At 38.7% G+C, this 20,934-nt stretch overlaps 1 protein-coding gene across 2 annotated transcripts; it reads left to right on the top strand.

Annotated features, from left to right (window-relative positions):
* The first annotated feature begins 731 nt into the window (after nucleotides 1-731).
* Nucleotides 732-20,934, top strand: LOC134667870 (uncharacterized). 2 transcript variants are annotated; one of them, XM_063525263.1, is made up of 9 exons: nucleotides 732-1,457; nucleotides 3,124-4,049; nucleotides 4,143-5,818; nucleotides 5,981-6,242; nucleotides 6,567-6,683; nucleotides 7,200-7,309; nucleotides 9,274-9,406; nucleotides 14,474-14,712; nucleotides 15,681-20,934. In XM_063525263.1, the coding sequence occupies exons 1-9, from the start codon at nucleotides 1,337-1,339 to the stop codon at nucleotides 15,754-15,756; spliced, it is 3,660 nt and encodes a 1,219-aa protein (XP_063381333.1). In that variant the 5' UTR covers nucleotides 732-1,336; the 3' UTR covers nucleotides 15,757-20,934. The 2 variants fall into 2 exon arrangements, with proteins under 2 accessions (XP_063381333.1, XP_063381332.1); XM_063525262.1 differs by lacking the exons at nucleotides 732-1,457; nucleotides 14,474-14,712; nucleotides 15,681-20,934 and adding an exon at nucleotides 1,496-1,908 and having other exon boundaries at nucleotides 9,274-9,431.

Genomic DNA, 20,934 nt, shown 5'->3' on the forward strand with positions numbered 1-20,934 from the left:
ATGGTGGATGATTATGCAATAAAACTTTGATTTTATGAAAAGACGCATTGTATTATTACTTTTTACACACATTTATACCGTGAATCGACACAATAAAATTTTCAGTTTTATTGTAAAGGAAAGCGAACTAGCTTGAGCGGCCATTTTTGCAAGAGCGAAAAGCACAGATAAAATATCTTTGTCATAGATCTAGGCCGAGCTGTTTGAGGTTTCAAATTAAACTATTTCCACTATGAATGGCAAATTACTCATAAATCTTATAATAATACATATAACGCTCAAACAAAGCAAATATTCATTATATAACTTAATCGCGTGTAATTAAGTTTTAAGCATTTTAAGTCCCGTTTTATGATTAATTATGTATAAAATTCGTGATAATTTAAATCAGAGTTGGGTTTTTATTTTTATTACTCGCAACTTTTTCTCGGAGGCCAACGCACACATAGAAGCTTCAGGCGCACACATGCGCAATTATTTGGGGACATAACTTTCTTAGGAAGTGAACAGGCCTTGGTACGTATACACCTTCCTTTAAAAAAATATCTCGAAAGCCCCCTCTAGACTATGCGCGTGAATCGCGGGGAGATCGCGGGCGAAGCCGCGAACGCGAGTGTGGAGTCGATTTCGCTGTCTGCGAAAATCGACGCCACACTCGCGTTCGCGGCTTCGCGCCGCGATTCGCGCACTAGTGTGGAGGAGGCTTTATATATTTTATAGAGGTACAATAACATAGACAGGACACGGGGGAGGGGCCAAACGACCGAACGAGATGCACTTATAGAAATTTCAGTAGGAGTATCAGAGAAAGCGGTATTATTGCTTGTCCTTGTCACAGTCTCACTTTTTGTTTGTTCCCCACCAAAAATTTAGTATGGTTTATAGTGGGCAACAAATAACCCGACCGAAATACGTAGATTGTTTTTAGTATGTTGTCAGGAATGTTAAAACGTGTTTTTAATAATAATATTGTCGCTTTGCGTATGTTTTGTCCCTCACGGAGGCACGCGTATAGCTCATCTATATAATACTAGGTCTATGTTATATTTATGTTTGTCCCTCTCAGACGCACGCGTATACCACGTCTATAAGATACCACCATCTATGTCAAAAAGTTTAAACGTCAAATACACGTCAACTCAAATCAAAATCATTTTCGCTAGCGATTATGGAGCGTAATGGTTTTGTGTTTCGTAATAAACACGTTATGTTTACAACTGGTATTAAAACGGAAAACAGAATTAACGATAAAGACGTTTTAATTGAAACAGATGGCACGTTTATATTAGTCGTTAGGTATAAATAACACGGTTGTTTTGATTAATTTTCCTTTAAAATGGATCCTGAGGATCAGAGTTCAGATTTCACGAGAGTTGTTGACACTGTGATGAGTTTATTCGGTGAAGTGATGACCCGAGATGCTGTCTGCGCAATCGTGGAGCACTGTGGTGGGGACTGTAAGTATTTATAGTTATTGATGTTTTCTAGTAGACCTAGGTATTACTAATTTCCCCCGCGTAATCTTGTATGACGCATGCGCAGTAAACACAAACAAAACGCGCAAAACATCAAAATAAAGACATGCAAACGTGCACGTTTAGTTTTCTTAAGTTTTCGCGCTTTCTTGTACAGTAAAAAACATGTTGTGTCTTCATACCATGGTTATTATTTGTATATATTAATTTTTACTAGGACAAAACAATATGTAGTTATCAAGGATGTAAAATCTATAATGGGGGGTTGGGGGGTATAGATGTCCTTGATACCTGTGCCTAAGTGCATTTACTTTGTTTTATTTTATTATACTATGTTATCAATATCACAATAGCTGCTATCAGTACTGTTAATATTATGTTCTTAAATACCAGTATACATGTGAATATAGTGAAACCTAGCTGTTCTGCACAGGTAATATTAATTTTATTTTATATTATTAACTTTATTCTGCATAAAGATATTACATTCTATGTTGAATTTCATTATTGATTTTGAATTCAAATTTAATCACTCTGGTAGGTACTTTGTCTGTGGACTCAGAAAGTTTCTAGAAACTTTTGCTAATTAATTAATGGTTTGTTAAAAAAATGTTTTGTATATTTTGTATTTATTGCCAAGAGCAAATCATAATTAATGTATTGTATCCTAATCTATCGCATGTCTAATTTGATGCCTATTCCCAGAGATTAACACAATAGAGCTGTTTTAGTTAACAACTAAAAGAATTTGCTTCACTACTAAGTTAACAATCCCCATTTTAAATTCCTGAGCGAGTGGCAAAATAGTTGTGTAATGAACATACATCGGGGGTTTCGGTGCGGGAATGATTTGGTGTATTTATAACTTTGTTTATTGTAAAATAATTACCAAACTATGAATTAAACGTAGGTAGTCAGGTCCAAATGTGCTTAGAAATGTTAAATTAGTATTGTTTTTTACAGTTATTATCTGTTATTTGGCTAGTGTAAAACATTCCCGCACCGGTAACGCAGATGTATGGTAATGAACAAACAATATTTCTTCTGAGACTTGAATTTTGCTATTAAATTACGTTCCGTTTATGGGGAAGGACTACTAGGTATCATTAACATTAGTTCCCACTATTCTTTTCCCCATTTCAGTAACTTAAGCATTTATATAGTTAGTGGCTTTGGAGCAAAGGATCCAATTTCTGACTATTTTTCTCCTATGCAAATTCTTCAGCATCATCTTTTATGAGACCATTAGCATACATGACATCCCTGATAATATCAGGCTAGACCCTCCAGGGACCTTTATTAAACTTTTGTTACTAAGACTCCGCTCCGTCCGTCTGCCTTAAAAAATCTTCTGATTCCACCAACTGGAAACTAACTAGTGGATTGTGGATTACAGACAAGGCCAGACCGTACATGAACTAAGATATTATTTATATGTAATGTACCCTTTGTAATTGAGTTGCTTAACTTCAAACTCGGATAAATCCATCTGTCTGTGAAAAGGTAGTAGGGTAGATATTTGCTGAGAGGATCGAATGGATTTATCTGAGTTTGAAGTTAAGGGACACAATTATGATGCAAATGGCAGCCTATTCCTAAAGCATTACCTTTGTCAATCTTATTTTATTTATATAATTTTGGCTTCCAGTGACTGAAGCAGTTGATATTATTGTCAACATGGCAGACGATTCTTCTGTCAGCGAATTATCAAATAATGTACCAACGCCCAATCAATCTGCACACAATGTTGCGGGAAATCTAACTGTCTCACCAAAGCCCGACAATACTGGAACCGTGGAACTCATAACAAAAGAGACAGAAAGTCTATCTGTAACAAGAAACCCACAAAATACCAGTATGCTGGAATTACAACCTGGATTATCATATTCTGGAGCGTCACAATCCAAAGGAGCATACCCCAAACACCTTCCTAAACAAAGACCGATCAACTCACAAATAAGTATATGGACTCCACAAACTAAACAAATTGTGGAATACCACAATAAAGGGAGTAGAACTTTGATTTTAATGAGAGGTCTACCTGGGAGCGGCAAGTCTTTCTTAGCACGGCAACTAGTTGAAACGATGTGCCCAGGCATGAATTATAAATCCTTCATATTTACCACCGATGACTTTTTCATGCATAGGGGAAGATATGAATTTCAGAAGTACATGCTTCCCGAGGCACATTTATGGAATCAAAATAGGGTACAAGAAGCAATTGGACGCGGTTTAAGCCCTATTATCGTCGATAATACTAACGTGGAGATACGGCACATGGAGTCATATGTTAGGGCAGGAGTCCGGGGAGGCTACATAATAGAGGTCTTAGAACCTCATACTCCATGGGCCAAAAAAGTTGGCCATTTGGCTCGAAAAAATTCCCATGACGTCAACATTTCGACTTTAAAACGACTACTAGATTCCTTCCAAGATTGCCCGAACGGTGCTTTTTTAATACAAATTTTTGGGCTATCATATCCTGCAGATAAAGTCCCTCCAGTAATGAGGAATATTCCACCTGTTTTTGAACAACTTGATGATCCATCTCCACATCAAACACGTCAAAGCCAGGTAAAGTATAAGATGAATTTATTTTATGAAATGTTTTCAGTTTTGTAAGTATTTGCAAGCACAACATGTAAAGTATTCTTTGTAATTTTAAAGGTTGAATCGGCGACAAGTCTGTCACGCCAGGTATATGAAGTGAGGCAAAATCCGCCATATGTTTTGAGGACTGACGCGATACAGCAGGAACATCCTACTACAAGCCACAGCCAAGCTGACGATGCTTCAAATAATACATACGTGCCACTGTCAAATGAGACACAGGCTGCTCCAACTCAGAAAAGCTTCTTATCATCCACTCAACAATGCTCACATATAGAGCATATTATAGAAACGACAATAGAAAATGAACAAGAAACATCTGGTGATATTTCCTCTTTAACCACTAATGACGCTGAAACAGCTCATGATGACAATGATCCAATACATAAAGTTGAGTTTGTAAAACTTGAAGATGTGCGAAAGCAGTTAGAGCAAATAGAAAAACTTGAAGAAGAATGGGAAAATGGAGATGCATGGAATGATGATTCAAAATCAACAGCAAGTTCTCTCACTGTAAATGCTCCAGAGTTTGTTCCTAGACCACCTAGAAATGCTGAATTTAATTCTACAGAACCAGATAGATTTTTGCCATCCAGTTCCCATTATAACGATTGGTCAAAGATTTCAATGTTCATGCCATCATGGACTGAATGTCAACCTACTAGTTTACTGGACACACCAAATGTTGAAGTAGAGATGGCAACAAATGGCACTAGTGTAGAATTTGGAGACACTGACGTCAATAATACAACCTTTAAAATTCTTATTGCTACACCTAGAGATATTAATTTTTACTATACGGGATTAAACGAAGAAAAGATTCCTAATAAACGAATGTTGGACAAAAGCAGTATGACGAATGATCACGATCACATCGCGATTGAAACTGTTAGGTGCAAAAATGAAGAGAAACACTTTATCGCTTTTAGAAAACTGTTCAAGAATATATCCAAAGTGGAATTGAGAGATATATTTGACAAATGTGTAGGCGATGTAAACTGGGCTGTTGACATTGTTCTAGACGGTATGGCTAATAATCAATTGCACACTAGTACTGGAGACATTTCGGATACAGAAGATTTTGACGATGAACAGTGTGACTGTCTAGCAGCATACAACATAATACCAAACGTTAATACACAGCCGAAAGCAACTATACCCATTCCAGATCTAAGCCCAACTGAACTCGCACAAGCAATATCAGGACCTAGTACACCGAGATTGAAAAAAGAGAAGAATTTTTCGGAATCATCTATACAGTTAAAACGTCAAATAGAGCAAAACGTAGTCATATCTGACAATCATTACTCTAACCATTGCCTTAAAATAAGGAAAATGCGCCGCGGTGAAGTGGACGATGGTCAAGAAGTTTCACTACAACAAGAAACAGAAGATAAAGAAAGAGACAGTCCTATAGCTTCCACATCAACTGCTGCCGAACCTGTAGCGGAGTCTTATTTGAGTACAGATGATGACGATTCTCAAACCGCTAGCAGTGATGACGGCGAAAGAGTTGTCAATGTTGATTTAGGAGCAGTCTTTATTTCAGAGCTAGACCACATGTTTGGCCGGAACGATATGCTATACCCAGATAATATACTGACAAGGGTGAACATGCCAGTTTCCTTGCTAAATGAAATTAACGCTCTTTGGATTGAGTCGTTTATGTATCAATTAGATGAGCAGTCGCGCCAGTCGGAAATAATGCTACGTCAAGATGAAGAATTTGCGAGGTGAGATATACGAACAGCTTATGAATTTCTAAGATACTTGCGCATTTGGAATACTTCCGAATTGTTATATTTTGGGTAAGTGTGCTTACACGTATACTACCCAGTTAATAATTAAGAACCTATTATGTACCTAATCCAACAACATTTTACCTTATATTCCAGGCAGTTGGCTTTAAAAGAAGAACAATTGGCTAAAGCGGGGCAAGAACCTGCTGTTCCAGACTTAAAAGACATTATGGATATGGAACTAGCGTTGTCCATTTATAAGAAGGAGATAACGGCAGAATGGCGCAATAATGTGCCTAATGATTTAGCCGCTAGAATGACGAGAGAGAAACTGTACAATTTGTTCCCTGACGTGAATCCAGAAATTCTCTCTGAACTTCTAATGGCTCATGACAACAATTTTCAAGCTACTGTTGAGGTAAGAAGGATCTTATTTTATTACCACAGGTCGATTTATAAAATGGGTACTAGATATTTGTAGACATTTAGAACTGGGACTTGTAAAAACATTTGGATATTGCTTTTTAATTCAGTATGCGCCACTTGCACCATCCCGCTAAGACGGGGTTGACCGGTTAAACCGTTAACCTAGTGGCAGATTGTACTGGTAACCATGGTAACTCCAGGTTTAACAGGTTAACCTAGGGTTAGTGGAATGGTGCAAGTGGCGTTAATATTCATGATATTTGACACGTAATGATGGGTGAATACATACATAAACTTTTTTCTTTACAATTTCCAGGTATTATTATCATCAACAGGCAATGCCAAAATACTGGAAGAAGAAAATGGTGTAGCAAAATTTATAACTACAAAAGAACTAGAACGCCATGAAAAGTTGATTGAAGAACAAAAAAAGGTGGGTACTGTGACCTGTTTATCAAAAGGTTGTAACTTTGTAAATCGGATCGGAAGTCAATTTTTGACAGCTTTTGTTAGAAAGGGACTTCCACTTGTATTACAAGTTACAAGCTTTTGATAAACAGGGCACTGGATGTTACTAAGATTTTATTAGGAAAAGTCCCGGTCAGCACACAACGCCCAGTAATGTCACGTAAAGTTGACGAGTCCTAGTTAAAGTCCAACGACTAAGAGCAAAGTGTACAATCGTCGCATTGCAGCGCGTATAACATATCTACATATATGTACATATTTATAGTTATAATAAATCATAACTATAAATATGTACATAAATGTAGTAATATCAGTGAAAAAATAAGGATCAATCAAAGTAAAATGGCGTTCTAAAAGTGTTAATAATTTGTGTTGAAAGATGACACTAAATGTACTGACTTTGACAATATTCCTCTATTTCAAATTCTCTCTGGTATAAACAAACAAGGCAAGATTCTCACGATTGCTTAATGAATTCCAGGCCCTGTCGGAAGTGGAGTGGCCCTTACTACCCAAAGATGACAAGGTCGACATGAACATGGTGCATGAGTACCGAACCAAAGCCAGCGAACATCTGGAGCAGCGGAATCTGTAAGACAATAAAAAAACTAGAATTCATAAATAGCCGGGTCCAAACAGATCGAGCATACGCGCGAGGCAATTTCCTCGCGCATATGCTCACTCTGTGTGGACACGGCTTTACAGGAGGAAAACAGGCGTTTATGAGCGCTCATGTTTCCTCTTTAGTGTATGTGCTGCTGCATGCACTACAATATTATAATGGTATTTAATTACACAAACGGGTCTACCGCGATATAATCTCATTGTTTTTACCTTTAATTCCGACGTTTCAGCTGAGTTGCACCAGCTGTGGTCGCGGTAGACCCGTTTGTGTAATTAAATATCTGTACAAAACGCGAGAGTTTAAAGTGTTATATTATAATGGTAGGCAGTACAGTCAGCAGCAAAAGTTACTAAGCGGGTGAAGTGTTCAAAATTACATGACACGCCCTTATTCTCTTAGCAATAAAATCGCGTCAAGATCATTTTGAACACCTGGCCCGCTTAGCAACATCTGCTGCTAACTGTTGCTATAGCGACAGAGGAATAAATATATTGTTAGGTGTCAACCATAACCAGGGAAAGGAACAGGTTTTTTTACAAGAACTTCGAAATAACCATATACTTGGAATTATTTTATACTCCAAATGTACAACTCAGTTGTATTTTTAGGTAACGACTTCGTATTAGATATAGATAGCCCAATTAGTAATGAAATAATTAGCACAGAACGAAATAATACCGTTTTCGTTCCCATATAAAAAATACCAGAATTTGATCCCTGACTAAAACTAGTTACTAATTGCTTAAAATAAACAAAAATCAATCTTATTTTTGTACTATTACGGTTCATTATCGTTATGAACTTGTGATATTAATTAGTATGTTTTTGTTGTCACCTAACGATAATATAATCTAATAATATGAAGTGGAGCTTTTTAAGTTAATTCAATTTGGTATTGTAACATCGGATAACCGTTTTAAAGAAACGACAGTGTTTTGAGTGTAACTAGGTATGGGTTAAATCCAAACTCACACCACTTCTAGGTGGTTTACAAATTTATCTGGCACAGTAAATATGGTATAAAGTATGACACTAAACTAGTCACGTTGATAATTATTAATTAGTTTATAATTGGTTGTTTGTGTAGACGTTTATATCATAGGCGGCCTTTGAAAAGAAAACAGAACATTTTGTACTTTCACTATCTCGAGAGTTCTGAGGTCAAACTCGATAAGACTACTGTATAGTTTTTAACAAATGTCTGTCTGTTACCTTTTCATGTTTAAACCGCTGTATCGATTCAGATGATTTTTAGGGTTCCGTACCCAAAGGGTAAAACGGGACCCTTTTACTAAGACTCCGCTGTCCGTCCGTCCGTCCGTTTGTCACCAGGCTGTATCTCACGAACGTGATAGCTAGACAGTTGAAATTTTCACAGATGATGAATTCTGTTCCCGCTATAACAACAAATACTAAAAAGTACGGAACCCTCGGTGGGCGAGTCCGCACTTGTCCGGTTTTTTATTTTATCCACCATCATCATCGTTCAATGCAGACGAAGTCGCGGCAAGAATCTAGTTAATAATATAAAATAAATAATAGGGGATATCTTACACAGGTCAATCTAGCCCCAAGCTAAGTAAAGCTTACAGTCGACGTCAGATATATACATATTTACAATTTTGCACCTTCCGCCTTTGACGTCGACTGTACTATGGGAGCTAGGCGACGATATTACATACTTATATACATTGAAAACACCCATGACTCAGGAACAAATATTTGTGTTCATCACGCAAATAAATGTCCTTACCGGGATTCGAAGCCAGAACCATCGGCTTCACAGGCAGGGTCACTACCCACTAGACTGGTCTAGTGGGTATCGACGACCGGTCTGGACCGGTCTTTGATATTTGTTTAATACATAATAGAAAAGGCAATTACTTACCTACATGTCGTATTTACTCAATGATAATAATCTATTGCTAAGGTACCGACTGCGAGCCGAAAGCTACCTGGCGCGCAACATGCCTCAAATCGCCACGTACTACTCCGACGTGGCGGTGTTGCATAAGAAGAAGTTCGACCACGCCAACAGTTTGGCGGCTGCTTCTCTGATGCAGGTATGTTAAAGTACCGACTACGAGCAGAAAGCTGCCTGGCGCGCAACATGCCTCAAATCGCCACGTACTATTCCGATGTGGCGGTGTTGCACAAGCAGAAGTTCGACCACGCCATCAGTTTGGCGGCTGCTTCTCTGATGCAGGTATGTTAAGGTACCGACTGCGAGCAGAAAGCTACCTAGCGCGCAACATGCCTCAAATCGCCACGTACTACTCCGACGTGGCGGTGTTGCACAAGAAGTTCGACCACGCCAACAGTTTGGCAGCTGCTTCTCTGATGCAGGTATGTTAAAGTACTGACTACGAGCAGAAAGCTACCTGGCGCGCAACATGCCTCAAATCGCCACGTACTACTCCGACGTGGCGGTGTTGCATAAGAAGAAGTTCGACCACGCCAACAGTTTGGCGGCTGCTTCTCTGATGCAGGTATGTTAAGGAACCGCCTACGAGCAGAAAGCTACCTAGTGCGCAACATGCCTCAAATCGCCACGTACTACTCCGACGCACGGTGGGCTGAAAATCGGCCTCCATAGAAATAGAAACCGAAGTCTTAAATTTGAACTTTTTTTTATTGGAATAGCTTTTGTTAGGTTTTATTATGTCCCAAAATTAATCTTAGCTAATTTGGTTGGAAAAATAATTAATTATAATTTTTTTTCAAAATCTTTGTATGGCGCGTATCAGAAAAAACGAATTTTCTCCGAAAATAAAAAGTTAACCGTAATATCTTATAATTATAATTTTCCTACGGGGTGCACTTTTTTTTAAAAAAATCGATATATATTTTTTATTTTTTTTATTTCATTTTTTATTATAATACGGTTATACTCGTTATTTTGACTACAAAAAATGAATTTGAGTTTGATCGAACCAATAACTTACGCGTAGTGAAGTTTTGTTCTAAGCAAATGTATGGAGCGTACGAGTAAAACGGATTTTTTTTTCAAAAATTAAAGGTATACCGTAATATCCTTGCAGATGATTTAAGTACCAATTATTAATGATATTTTGACATAACGCGAACTTTTCTACCGTGTGCACTTATTTAATAAAAAATAAAAAAACTTATTTTTTCATGCTGAAATAGCTTTTTCTCATTGTTTTAATCAAATAAATAATAAACATACAAGAGTTACAAGTAGAAAATTGAAAATAAAACCATTACATCCTTTACATTATTACCCTTGTATCCTCTTTATTACATTATCTTTGTACTTAATGAAACAGTATTTAACAAATGACACATTGACAACTTATGAGTCTAAAATTAATGATCATTAATGAGGTCCGGTTACAATCGTTAGTAGATATTATGAATGCAGTTTAATCATTAAGGTTTTAATCATTATGCTTATAATTAGACGTAAAACTAATTATAATAGCAATGATATACTGGTAGAATGGTGGAGTTCATTAGTACTAGCAATAAATAGGTAAGGGGTACATTTTATATTTTAGTTCATCTTGAGCTTCTTAACCGCTAACTTACACGACCATAAACCATGGACAGTCTTATTACGAACTTGGACTTGTTTGTTATCCTAAAATCTCAAGGATCTAGTTTAAATGACGAAGCTTTGTTTGAAATAGTGCTAACTAAATCAAACCTTAACCTATCAGAAGAAGATCGTGACACCTTGAAAGAATTTTGCCGAAGATTTACAAGAGCTGCTACTGACAGATGGAAGAAAAGCCAACGGAACACAGAAAAATTTAGAACAATGTATGGATCTTGGTTAGAAGCAAATATTGACTGGCCAAGTTGCTTTTATCTTCAGTTGGATCTTCAGTTAGCCCACGCATCAACCAGCAGTAATCTCATTCCTCATACACTAAGCACATCATCAACTGGAACCATGACGCGATTGAAACGTAAACCATTCGAAGACCTCGGAACGAAGCAGAAAAAAAACAGATGCAGCGATCTAAGCGTTGTAAACACAGACGAAGTGGTGTTTTCAGCTGTAAAGCTTTTAAAAGAAGATGGTCGGGGTGAAATTGCATCATTGATAGAATATATGTTAAAGAACCCAGAAGCAGTCCAGAAATTCACTGCAATCATCAAGAAGCCTGGTTCTACCGCGTCACTTACAGCAGAGAAGGCATTAGGTCTACTGATTTCTTTGAAGTTAAGTAAATGGCAATACATAACTTTACGAGAGACAGCCATCAGAGAGGTTGCTTCAAACTTATACCCATCGTATTATAAAGTGCAGAAGGCTAAATTAGATTGTTATCCACCAACGCAATCTGTTACTGTAACGGATTTTTCGTGTGAGATAACATTGCAAGCTTTGCTGGATTTAACAGTTACACGAATTTTGAATAGTTTACAGGAACAAGTAGAAGACATGCAGTTAAGTTTAATTTCTAAATGGGGATTTGACGGTGCTTCCAGTCAAAGCCGGTACAAGCAGAAAATTGGTGGCAGTGAACAAGATGACTCAAGCATTTTTATGACGACTTTAGTGCCACTAAAGCTTATCTCTGGCGACAAAACAATTTGGACAAATCCAAAAACATGTTCTGCTTCGTATGAATTTGGACTATCATCTTTACATGCCCGGATCAATACCATGGAATGCCTTCTTCATATAGCATATCGACTGGACTTCAAAGAATTTTATGCAACTGAAAAGAGGGGCCTTAAACAGAAGATGGAACTACGGAAGAAGATTATTCAAGATCGCTTCAAAGACGAACTAAATCTTTTAGTCGATGTAGTAAAACAAGGTTCTGGAACAACGAATGATGGAAACACAGCACGAAAATTTTTCGAAGATCCCGAAAAAACAGCTAATATCACTGGACTGGACAAACAACTGATTCGGAGATTTGCTGTAATTCTGCAAGCTGTCACATCAGGTGAAGTAATTGACACTGAAAAGTTTAAAGCCTATTGTAAAGATACAGCGGACGACTATATTAAATTTTACAGTTGGTATAAGATGCCCCCAACAGTGCATAAATTGCTGATCCATGGCACAGATATCATTGCACAAAATGATATTGTACCGATTGGTCATCTCTCTGAAGAAGCATCCGAGGCACGCAACAAAGACTTCAGAATGTTCAGAGAGCATCACTCACAAAAAAAAAACGAGACAAGATTCAAACAGGGATGTTTTTAATATGTTACTTTTGTCTTCCGATCCTGTCCTTTCTTCAATGAGGCCAACAATAAGTGGAAAAAAGAAACAGGCTTTCTTCCCTGAAACTTTAGAATTATTCATTTGTCTGGAACCTCAAGAAGAAGAAGTGACAGATACCTCAAATGTGTACCCTGATTCTGAAATGGACACGGATTCGGAAGTAAGCGACCAGGAAAACTAAACTTTCAGGATTCCAATATTAGCAATATAATACTTTTAATTAGGATAGCATTACATATACTTATTTCTGTTTTTATGTAAACCAATTATTGATAATGTTACTGATATTTATTTAATTAAGTAAATTCGTAGTATCTACTAATGATTGTAACCGGACCTTATTAACGATCATTAATTTTAGACTCATCAGTTGTCAATATGTCAAATTTGTTAAATATTGTTTCATTAAGTACAAAGATAATGTAATAAAGAGGATACAAGGGTAATAATGTAAAGGATGTAATGGTTTTATTTTCAATTTTCTACTTGTAACTCTTGTATGTTTATTATTTATTTGATTAAAACAATGAGAAAAAGCTATTTCAGCATGAAAAAATAAGTTTTTTATTTTTTGTTAAATAAGTGCATACGGTAGAAAAGTTCGCGTTATGTCAAAATATCATTAATAATTGGTACTTAAATCATCTGCAAGGATATTACGGTATACCTTTAATTTTTGAAAAAAAATCCGTTTTACTCGTACGCTCCATACATTTGCTTAGAACAAAAAATCACTACGCGTAAGTTATTGGTTCGATCAAACTCAAATTCATTTTTTGTAGTCATAATAACGAGTATAACCGTATTAAAATAAAATAATAAAATAATAAAAAATATATATCGATTTTTTTTTAAAAAAGTGCACCCCGTAGGAACATTCTAATTATGTGGAAAAATCAAGAATAATTGGTTTTAAAATCATCTGTCAGGATATTACGGTTAACTTTTTATTTTCGGAGAAAACTCGATTTTTCTGATACGCGCCATACAAAGATTTTGAAAAAAATATATAATTAATTATTTTTCCAACCAAATTAGCTAAGATTAATTTTGGGACATAATAAAACCTAACAAAAGCTATTCCAATAAAAAAAAGTTCAAATTTAAGACTTCGGTTTCTATTTCTATGGAGGCCGATTTTCAGCCCACCGTGCGACGTGGCGGTGTTGCACAAGAAGTTCGACCACGCCAACAGTTTGGCAGCTGCTTCTCTGATGCAGGTATGTTAAAGTACTGATTACGAGCAGAAAGCTACCTGGCGCGCAACATGCCTCAAATCGCCACGTACTACTCCGACGTGGCGGTGTTGCATAAGAAGAAGTTCGACCACGCCAACAGTTTGGCGGCTGCTTCTCTGATGCAGGTATGTTAAAGTACCGACTACGAGCAGAAAGCTGCCTGGCGCGCAACATGCCTCAAATCGCCACGTACTACTCCGACGTGGCGGTGTTGCATAAGAAGAAGTTCGACCACGCCAACAGTTTGGCGGCTGCTTCCCTGATGCAGGTATGTTAAGGTACCGACTGCGAGCAGAAAGCTACCTGGCGCGCAACATGCCTCAAATCGCCACGTACTACTCCGACGTGGCGGTGTTGCATAAGAAGAAGTTCGACCACGCAAACAGTTTGGCGGCTGCTTCTCTGATGCAGGTAGGTTAATGTAAGGACGCTACAAGAGTTAGACCAAGAAAAGCCTGCAACGATTGTATAAGCAGTGCAAGTGTTATTTATACGTCATAATTTGACGGCGTCTTGCACTTGCACTGCGTGTGCTAACAAACTATTTCCGTCATTAAAAAGTCGATCCAACCAAAAAAATCTATGAGATGGTTGGCTAGACTACCTCGTCGAAAAACGTACCTACTCAACAATATCAAAAATGTACCAAAATAACGTGTTTTATTATCGTATTCCAGGTCCACGCAGCAAAAAACACGGACAAATCCACAATCGACCTTCACTTCATGCGCGTCCTCGAAGCCAAAGAGACGCTAGACTTGTTCCTCGACTCCCACATCCGCAAGTTGCGGGAGTCGCAGACGAAGGGGCCGCGGTTCCACACGCTGTTCTTCATAACGGGCCGCGGCTTGCACAGTCCGGGCGGGCCGGTGATAAAACCGGCCACCAAACGGAGGCTTCGTGAAAGGGGGATTGCGTGAGTACATATTATCATACTATTACTTTTCTCAGAGCTTTTTCGATGGTATTCTCATAGGGTTAGCTTCGCTGTCTAAATTAGAGACTTGTTCCTCGACTCCCACATCCGCAAGTTGCGGGAGTCACAGACGAAGGGGCCGCGGTTCCACACGCTGTTCTTCATAACGGGCCGCGGCTTGCACAGTCCGGGAGGGCCGGTGATAAAACCGGCCACGAAACGGAGGCTTCGTGAGAGGGGCATAGCGTAAGTACATATTATCATATTATTACTATTCTCAGAGTTTTTTCGATGGCATTCTCATAGGGTTAGCTTCGCTATCTAAATTAGTGTAGACTTGTTCCTCGACTCCCACATCCGCAAGTTGCGGGAGTCACAGACGAAGGGGCCGCGGTTCCACACGCTGTTCTTCATAACGGGCCGCGGCTTGCACAGTCCGGGAGGGCCGGTGATAAAACCGGCTACCAAACGGAGGCTTCGTGAGAGGGGCATAGCGTAAGTACATATTATCATATTATTACTATTCTCAGAGTTTTTTCGATGGCATTCTCATAGGGTTAGCTTCGCTATCTAAATTAGTGTAGACTTGTTCCTCGACTCCCACATCCGCAAGTTGCGGGAGTCGCAGACGCGGTTCCACACGCTGTTCTTCATAACGGGCCGCGGCTTGCACAGTCCGGGCGGGTCGGTGACAAACCCGGCCACCAAACGGAGGCTTCGTGAGAGGGGCATAGCGTAAGTTCTAATTTTCATATTTCGAATATTATTAATATTGCGTATAAAATATGCTGGTGTCGTGTCCTATCAAGAGGTCAAGAATATGGCTTTTGGCTAGTGAGAGGGAGAATACTCCACCGACAAGAGTTATTAGCCTAATGGAAATTAGTTAAATCCTGCTGTGCTTACGATGGGCTTCGAATCCCATCCATTTTGACACTCCAATTAATTTTCATAATTTTGATTTCCAGATATTCTGAACGCAACCCGGGGCTCCTGACGTCGCGGGTGTGCGCCGAGGACAAGCTGACGCACGAGTTCCAATAGTACGCGCCCGCTCTGTGCCGCGGCCCCGCCTGCGTGCACCGCGCCGCGCTGCTACCCACCTTCCTCTACGTCTACCGCCACGTCGTCGGCCAACCCTGCCCCTTCGACACCGGGTACATGCACGTATCCCTCCTGCTCCCAGGTTTCGTGCTAAATCACAATCAGACCGTGTTCAGTTTTTGTGACGACCCCCCGCTTTTGGTGTGCACGACTATTATGCCGATACCGGGCAGCTGGCTCGCTTTATCTTATACTTGGATAGTTGAACGCAATGGCGACCCGTTTATTGTTAATCCTCGGCCGTGAAAGATGCCTCAGCTGTGAATATAATACATTTCGTATTCAAGAGACGATTCAACTGCTTGGAAGGTTCAATAGGAAAATCGCTCGAGGGTTCACATTTCCTGAGTTAACCCAAAGTTTAATTTGTAGATATAATCTGCTCTCTCTGCATTGTCCAGTTTTTCAAAAACAAATAAAGAAATTAATAACAAGCAGCTCTGACTCGTCGACGAGGATGTATTTTGGTATTGGATTGTCAATGTCAAGTGCCAACGGTGGGAAGTGCTGGTGGCCTAGCGGTGAGAGCGTGCGACTTGCAATCTAGAGGTCGCAGGTTCAAACCCCGGCTCGTACCAATAAGCTTTTCGGAACTTATGTACGAAATATAATTTGATATTTACCAGTCGCTTTCCGGTGAAGGAAAACATCGTGAGAAAACCGGACTAATCCCAATAAGGCCTAGTTTACCCTCTGGGTTGGAAGGTCAGATGGCAGTCGCTTTCGTAAAAACTAGTGCTAGTACGTCAAATCATGGGATTAGTTGTCAAGCGGACCCCAGGCTCTCGTGAGGCGTAGCGAAATGCCGGGATAACGCGAGGAAGAAGAATTGTCAAGTGCCAACGGTTCTTTCGTCTTGACAATGCCAAGAAACCTTGCCAGCATGTATTAGCTCTCCGTGTTAACACTAAATAGCATTTCGGCTAGAGTCGGGCCACGCTAAGTTTTCATGCCAAGGGCTTAGGGTTTGCACGACGGATCCGAAATGTATGGGAAGATCCGCGGATCCGGATCCAGATCCGGATAATTTCATACATTTCGAATCCGGATTGCAAACCCTAATTACGTCAAGTCAAAGGTATGAAGTTTATATTAGAGTGATGCATGCATTATTACTGCCAAGTTTGTGCAAAGTTAGCGTGGTCAGAGTCTATTTTATTACAACTGTTATCTAATATCTTGTAGAAAATAAGATTTTAAATGTTGAGTAGTGATGTGACCCCCGTCCTTAAGTGTTATCGTAATTAAATGTAGCACATAAATACCTGAAATAAGCTAAACCGCCATTATACAATATTTTTTTGTAAATGTATGTTTTAAATATCTGGTCTAAATTAAAAACAGAGAATATAATTAGAAATTTAAGTCTTTAAATACTTCATAAAATAAAATGTTCCACCTTTCGTCACTTTTTCTGAGAATCCCAAGTCAGCCTACTTTTGTTTTGACACTGGTCATTTTTTAAAGCAAAGCTGTGGAACATTTTTAAAACGATAATAATTAGCTTCCTATTAAATTGTCAATAAAGCGACTAAATTTAAGACTGAGACTAGGTACAATCACTTTAACATAAATCTATTTGATATTTGTATCATCGACCATTTACTGACCAAATCATTTAGTACAGAATACAATATTTCGGCATACGTAAAACTAGTCATACTTATATCATAAATCATAATCTATGATCTTAAGAATCGAACTTAGAATCTAGAATCTTAGACATGTTATCCACTACATGTGTAAATGGAATACAATGTCATATTTAAGATCACATTTTGCTTAGAGTTAGAGTGAGACGCAATGACATCGGACAAAGAATTTTGACAGGTGGAATACCACTTAAGGGTTTCCCCAGTTTTTTCTTCCATTCTCCTCTATATTTCGTCACCTCAGCACTCGCTCCTTTCTTTCTTATATTCTCTTTCACACCATCCATCGTGTTTTTTCATCTACCATCCGCTCTCCGTCCATCAACATTCATCCCTAACATTCTTTTGCCTACATGGCATTCATCCCTCCTCATTGCATGCCCATACTCGTACCATGCTATACCTTTGGGGCCGGTACCATTGTGGGAACCTGTCCAAAACCACTGAACAGACACCGCAATCCACTACCAATACAGCTCTTATTGAAACAAAGAGCAAACGGCCGCCCATATTTCTAGCGAGGACCGATTGACTCAAAACAATTAGGTACTCTAATATACAAAAAAAACATGCTAACTTACTACTACGGTTACCGGTGCCGATGCTACTTTCAAACTTTCCCTTATATACTCATTCTTAATCCGATCCTTTCTTGTCACTCCACATATCCATCTCAACATTCTCATTTCCGCTGCGTACACTCTTCTTTCATCCGCCATTTCGTCGCCTAGCGTTCTGATCCTTACTTTACAACAGGTCTCACGATCGTCCTGTAGATTTTCCCCTTAATTTTAACTGCCATTCGTGAATCGCAAGTTGATCCAGAGACCTGTTGCCATTTCATCTGTCCCGCATATAGGTATAGTTTTTCCTTTCACGTCACACTATAGGGACCGACGATCGTGCGCGTTGGAGGGTCTACCATCTTGTAGCCTAAATTGGAAACATATATGTGACACGTATATTGCCAAAGCAAGTGCTACCATCTACCGTTCTCGTCGGTACGTTTCCTTGTGCACAGTAGGTTCTGCCATCTCGTGGGCTACATCGGAACCATAATCGACACATTTACGCCTCGCGCCAAAAATTTGACGGCTCCTATGCTGCCCCAGTTCGTGTAAAATGAATCCAAATATATTCGTTCAGTAGTGTTAGTACAGTCGCCATCAGATATATCGGAGCGGCCAAGGTACTTACAATCATCTGAACACGCCTCTATTGTCAGGGCGTTAGAGTGCGTGTTCAGATATTGTGAACACCTTGGCCGCTCCGATATATCTGATGGCGACTGTACAGTAGTTTTTTCTAAGAAACAACAAATAACACTAATTTGTCAAGGAGGTGGGAGCTCCCTAAGCGGGTTGTTGTGAATTACTTAAATGTGCATCAGACGCCGCTAGTCGGTATATATTGGCTTGTATTCCATTTACATTTTTTTTATACTGTAGCATTTATCATATTAACGGTTTAACCGCCTTAGGCCCACTTGCACCATTCCACTAACCCGGAGTTAACCAGTTAAACCTGGAGTTGCCATGGTTACCCATACAATTTGACACTAGATTAACGATTTAACCGCTTAACCCCGGGTTAGTGGGGCAGTGCAAGTGGACCTTAGACGTCCACTTATGCACGCGGCTACACCCCAATATCAACTTTCGTACATTGCGACAAGGTTCACGGGCATAGCAACTAGGAAATGCTCCCGGTACTGAGTTTGTATGGCGAGAACCGGGAATTCCCGGTTCCGGTACACTATTATAGAAAGCCAGTACCGGGAGCACTCCCTAGTAGCAGCGTAACATGTTCATAATTTATATTAAGTCCTATTTATATTGTGTTGTATTTAAAAATATTTTCATTTATTAATTTCCACTAGACTAGGCCTTTACTGCCAAAAAAGCATAGCTGCCAATTTCTTCCTACTTCGTAAATATAAACAATCGTTAATTTTGGCGAACCATGTATCATGTCGTCCCGAGCCTACTTTTGTACTGTCCTATTCAAAGATTGCGAAATACGTATATAGTTAATTATGTTATATTTTCTAAACAGTTTACAATTTTTTTTAAAGACGTTAAAAAGACATTTTCGTGAATTCCATTTATTAATTAGTTTACTTATACATATATGTACCTAAGTACCTACACTGCCGCCTAGAAAATTGTACTATACTGGCTGTAACAGTCGTAAAGTTTTATTTAATTTGTTAAAATCAATGGCAAAGAAATGAAAAGACGCACAAAGTGACATTTAAACTAGACTAGGTCTTGTCTGTTACCTCCCGTGATTCATCTCACTTGATGGTCTCATCGGAAGATCAGCGCTGGAAGCCACCAGGAACATGCCGAGATGGGGCCATTTCGTGGCACTTTAATCTTATTTTGTGTTTTCTTTTTCTTTTATATAATGTATTCTACCGATTGTTTGTGCTTACGAATAAATGAATTTTATTCTATTCTACTAGTCTATATTGTGGAAAACTAGATGGCGCTTTGTTAGCCATGTACAATTGTACGAGGGGTAACAAAACGTATAGTTCCACGCCATCTATGTCGCTGTTCTCCTGATGTGTTTCACCACTTTGTGCGTCTTACACAGTAATTATATTAAGTTGCTGGTCTAAATCATTCACGTTAAATCATCATCCACATTTTGAACTCACAATTCGTAAGTAAACCATTGCAAAGATGATCAGTTAAGTGTTGATGTTATTAGTGTTAGTACATTGAAATTAATGTTGTAGGAATTCCATAATTATTAATGTATTGTAGTAGTATTTAGAAGTAGGTAAATGTTAATAAAGCACTTTTTTCGGCCTCGCGTATAGTTTTTGAAAAGGGATTTGCGCCATTTTATCGTACCTGTTACATGAGAGATACATGGTGAAAATACACACAAATGGAGCAATATTTTATTCGTAGCCGTAACGCTACGGCAACCTATATTATTTTTTATTCTGTAATATCTATAGAAATCTTGGAATAGCTGGCTACAGATATCATATACCATATACGTTCGCCTTTATGCCTCACCGAATTGTTTTAGTAACCTGTGTACCTAAAATAAAGTTCATACTTTTCTACAACCTATAAACCTCAAAATGTAAGATTTACTAATTTCGACTTGATAGCGATTAGAACATAATTATGTTACCGATTAGCCTTACGATATATTGCTCTACTTTGTGCGTCTTTTAATTTTTTCCACTTTGTATTTAAAAAATCGAATGTGTTATCTGCCTAGCTTACATATATCAAAGATACATTGATTGAGTAAAATGTGTGAAATCTAAGACAATTTTGTGCTTCGGAATTTTATAGGTAAACGAGATGGCGCTGTAAAGCTCCATACATTTTGCGGTAACTCTGATCGTCAAAAATTGACGTTTGACAGTTCAGTGCGCAGTACAGCGCCATCTGTTTTGGATGTCAAATTAAGGAGCACATTTTTTTCTTAGACTTTA

This window comes from Cydia fagiglandana, chromosome 10, assembly GCF_963556715.1.
Source record: "Cydia fagiglandana chromosome 10, ilCydFagi1.1, whole genome shotgun sequence".
Lineage (NCBI taxonomy): Eukaryota > Metazoa > Arthropoda > Insecta > Lepidoptera > Tortricidae > Cydia > Cydia fagiglandana.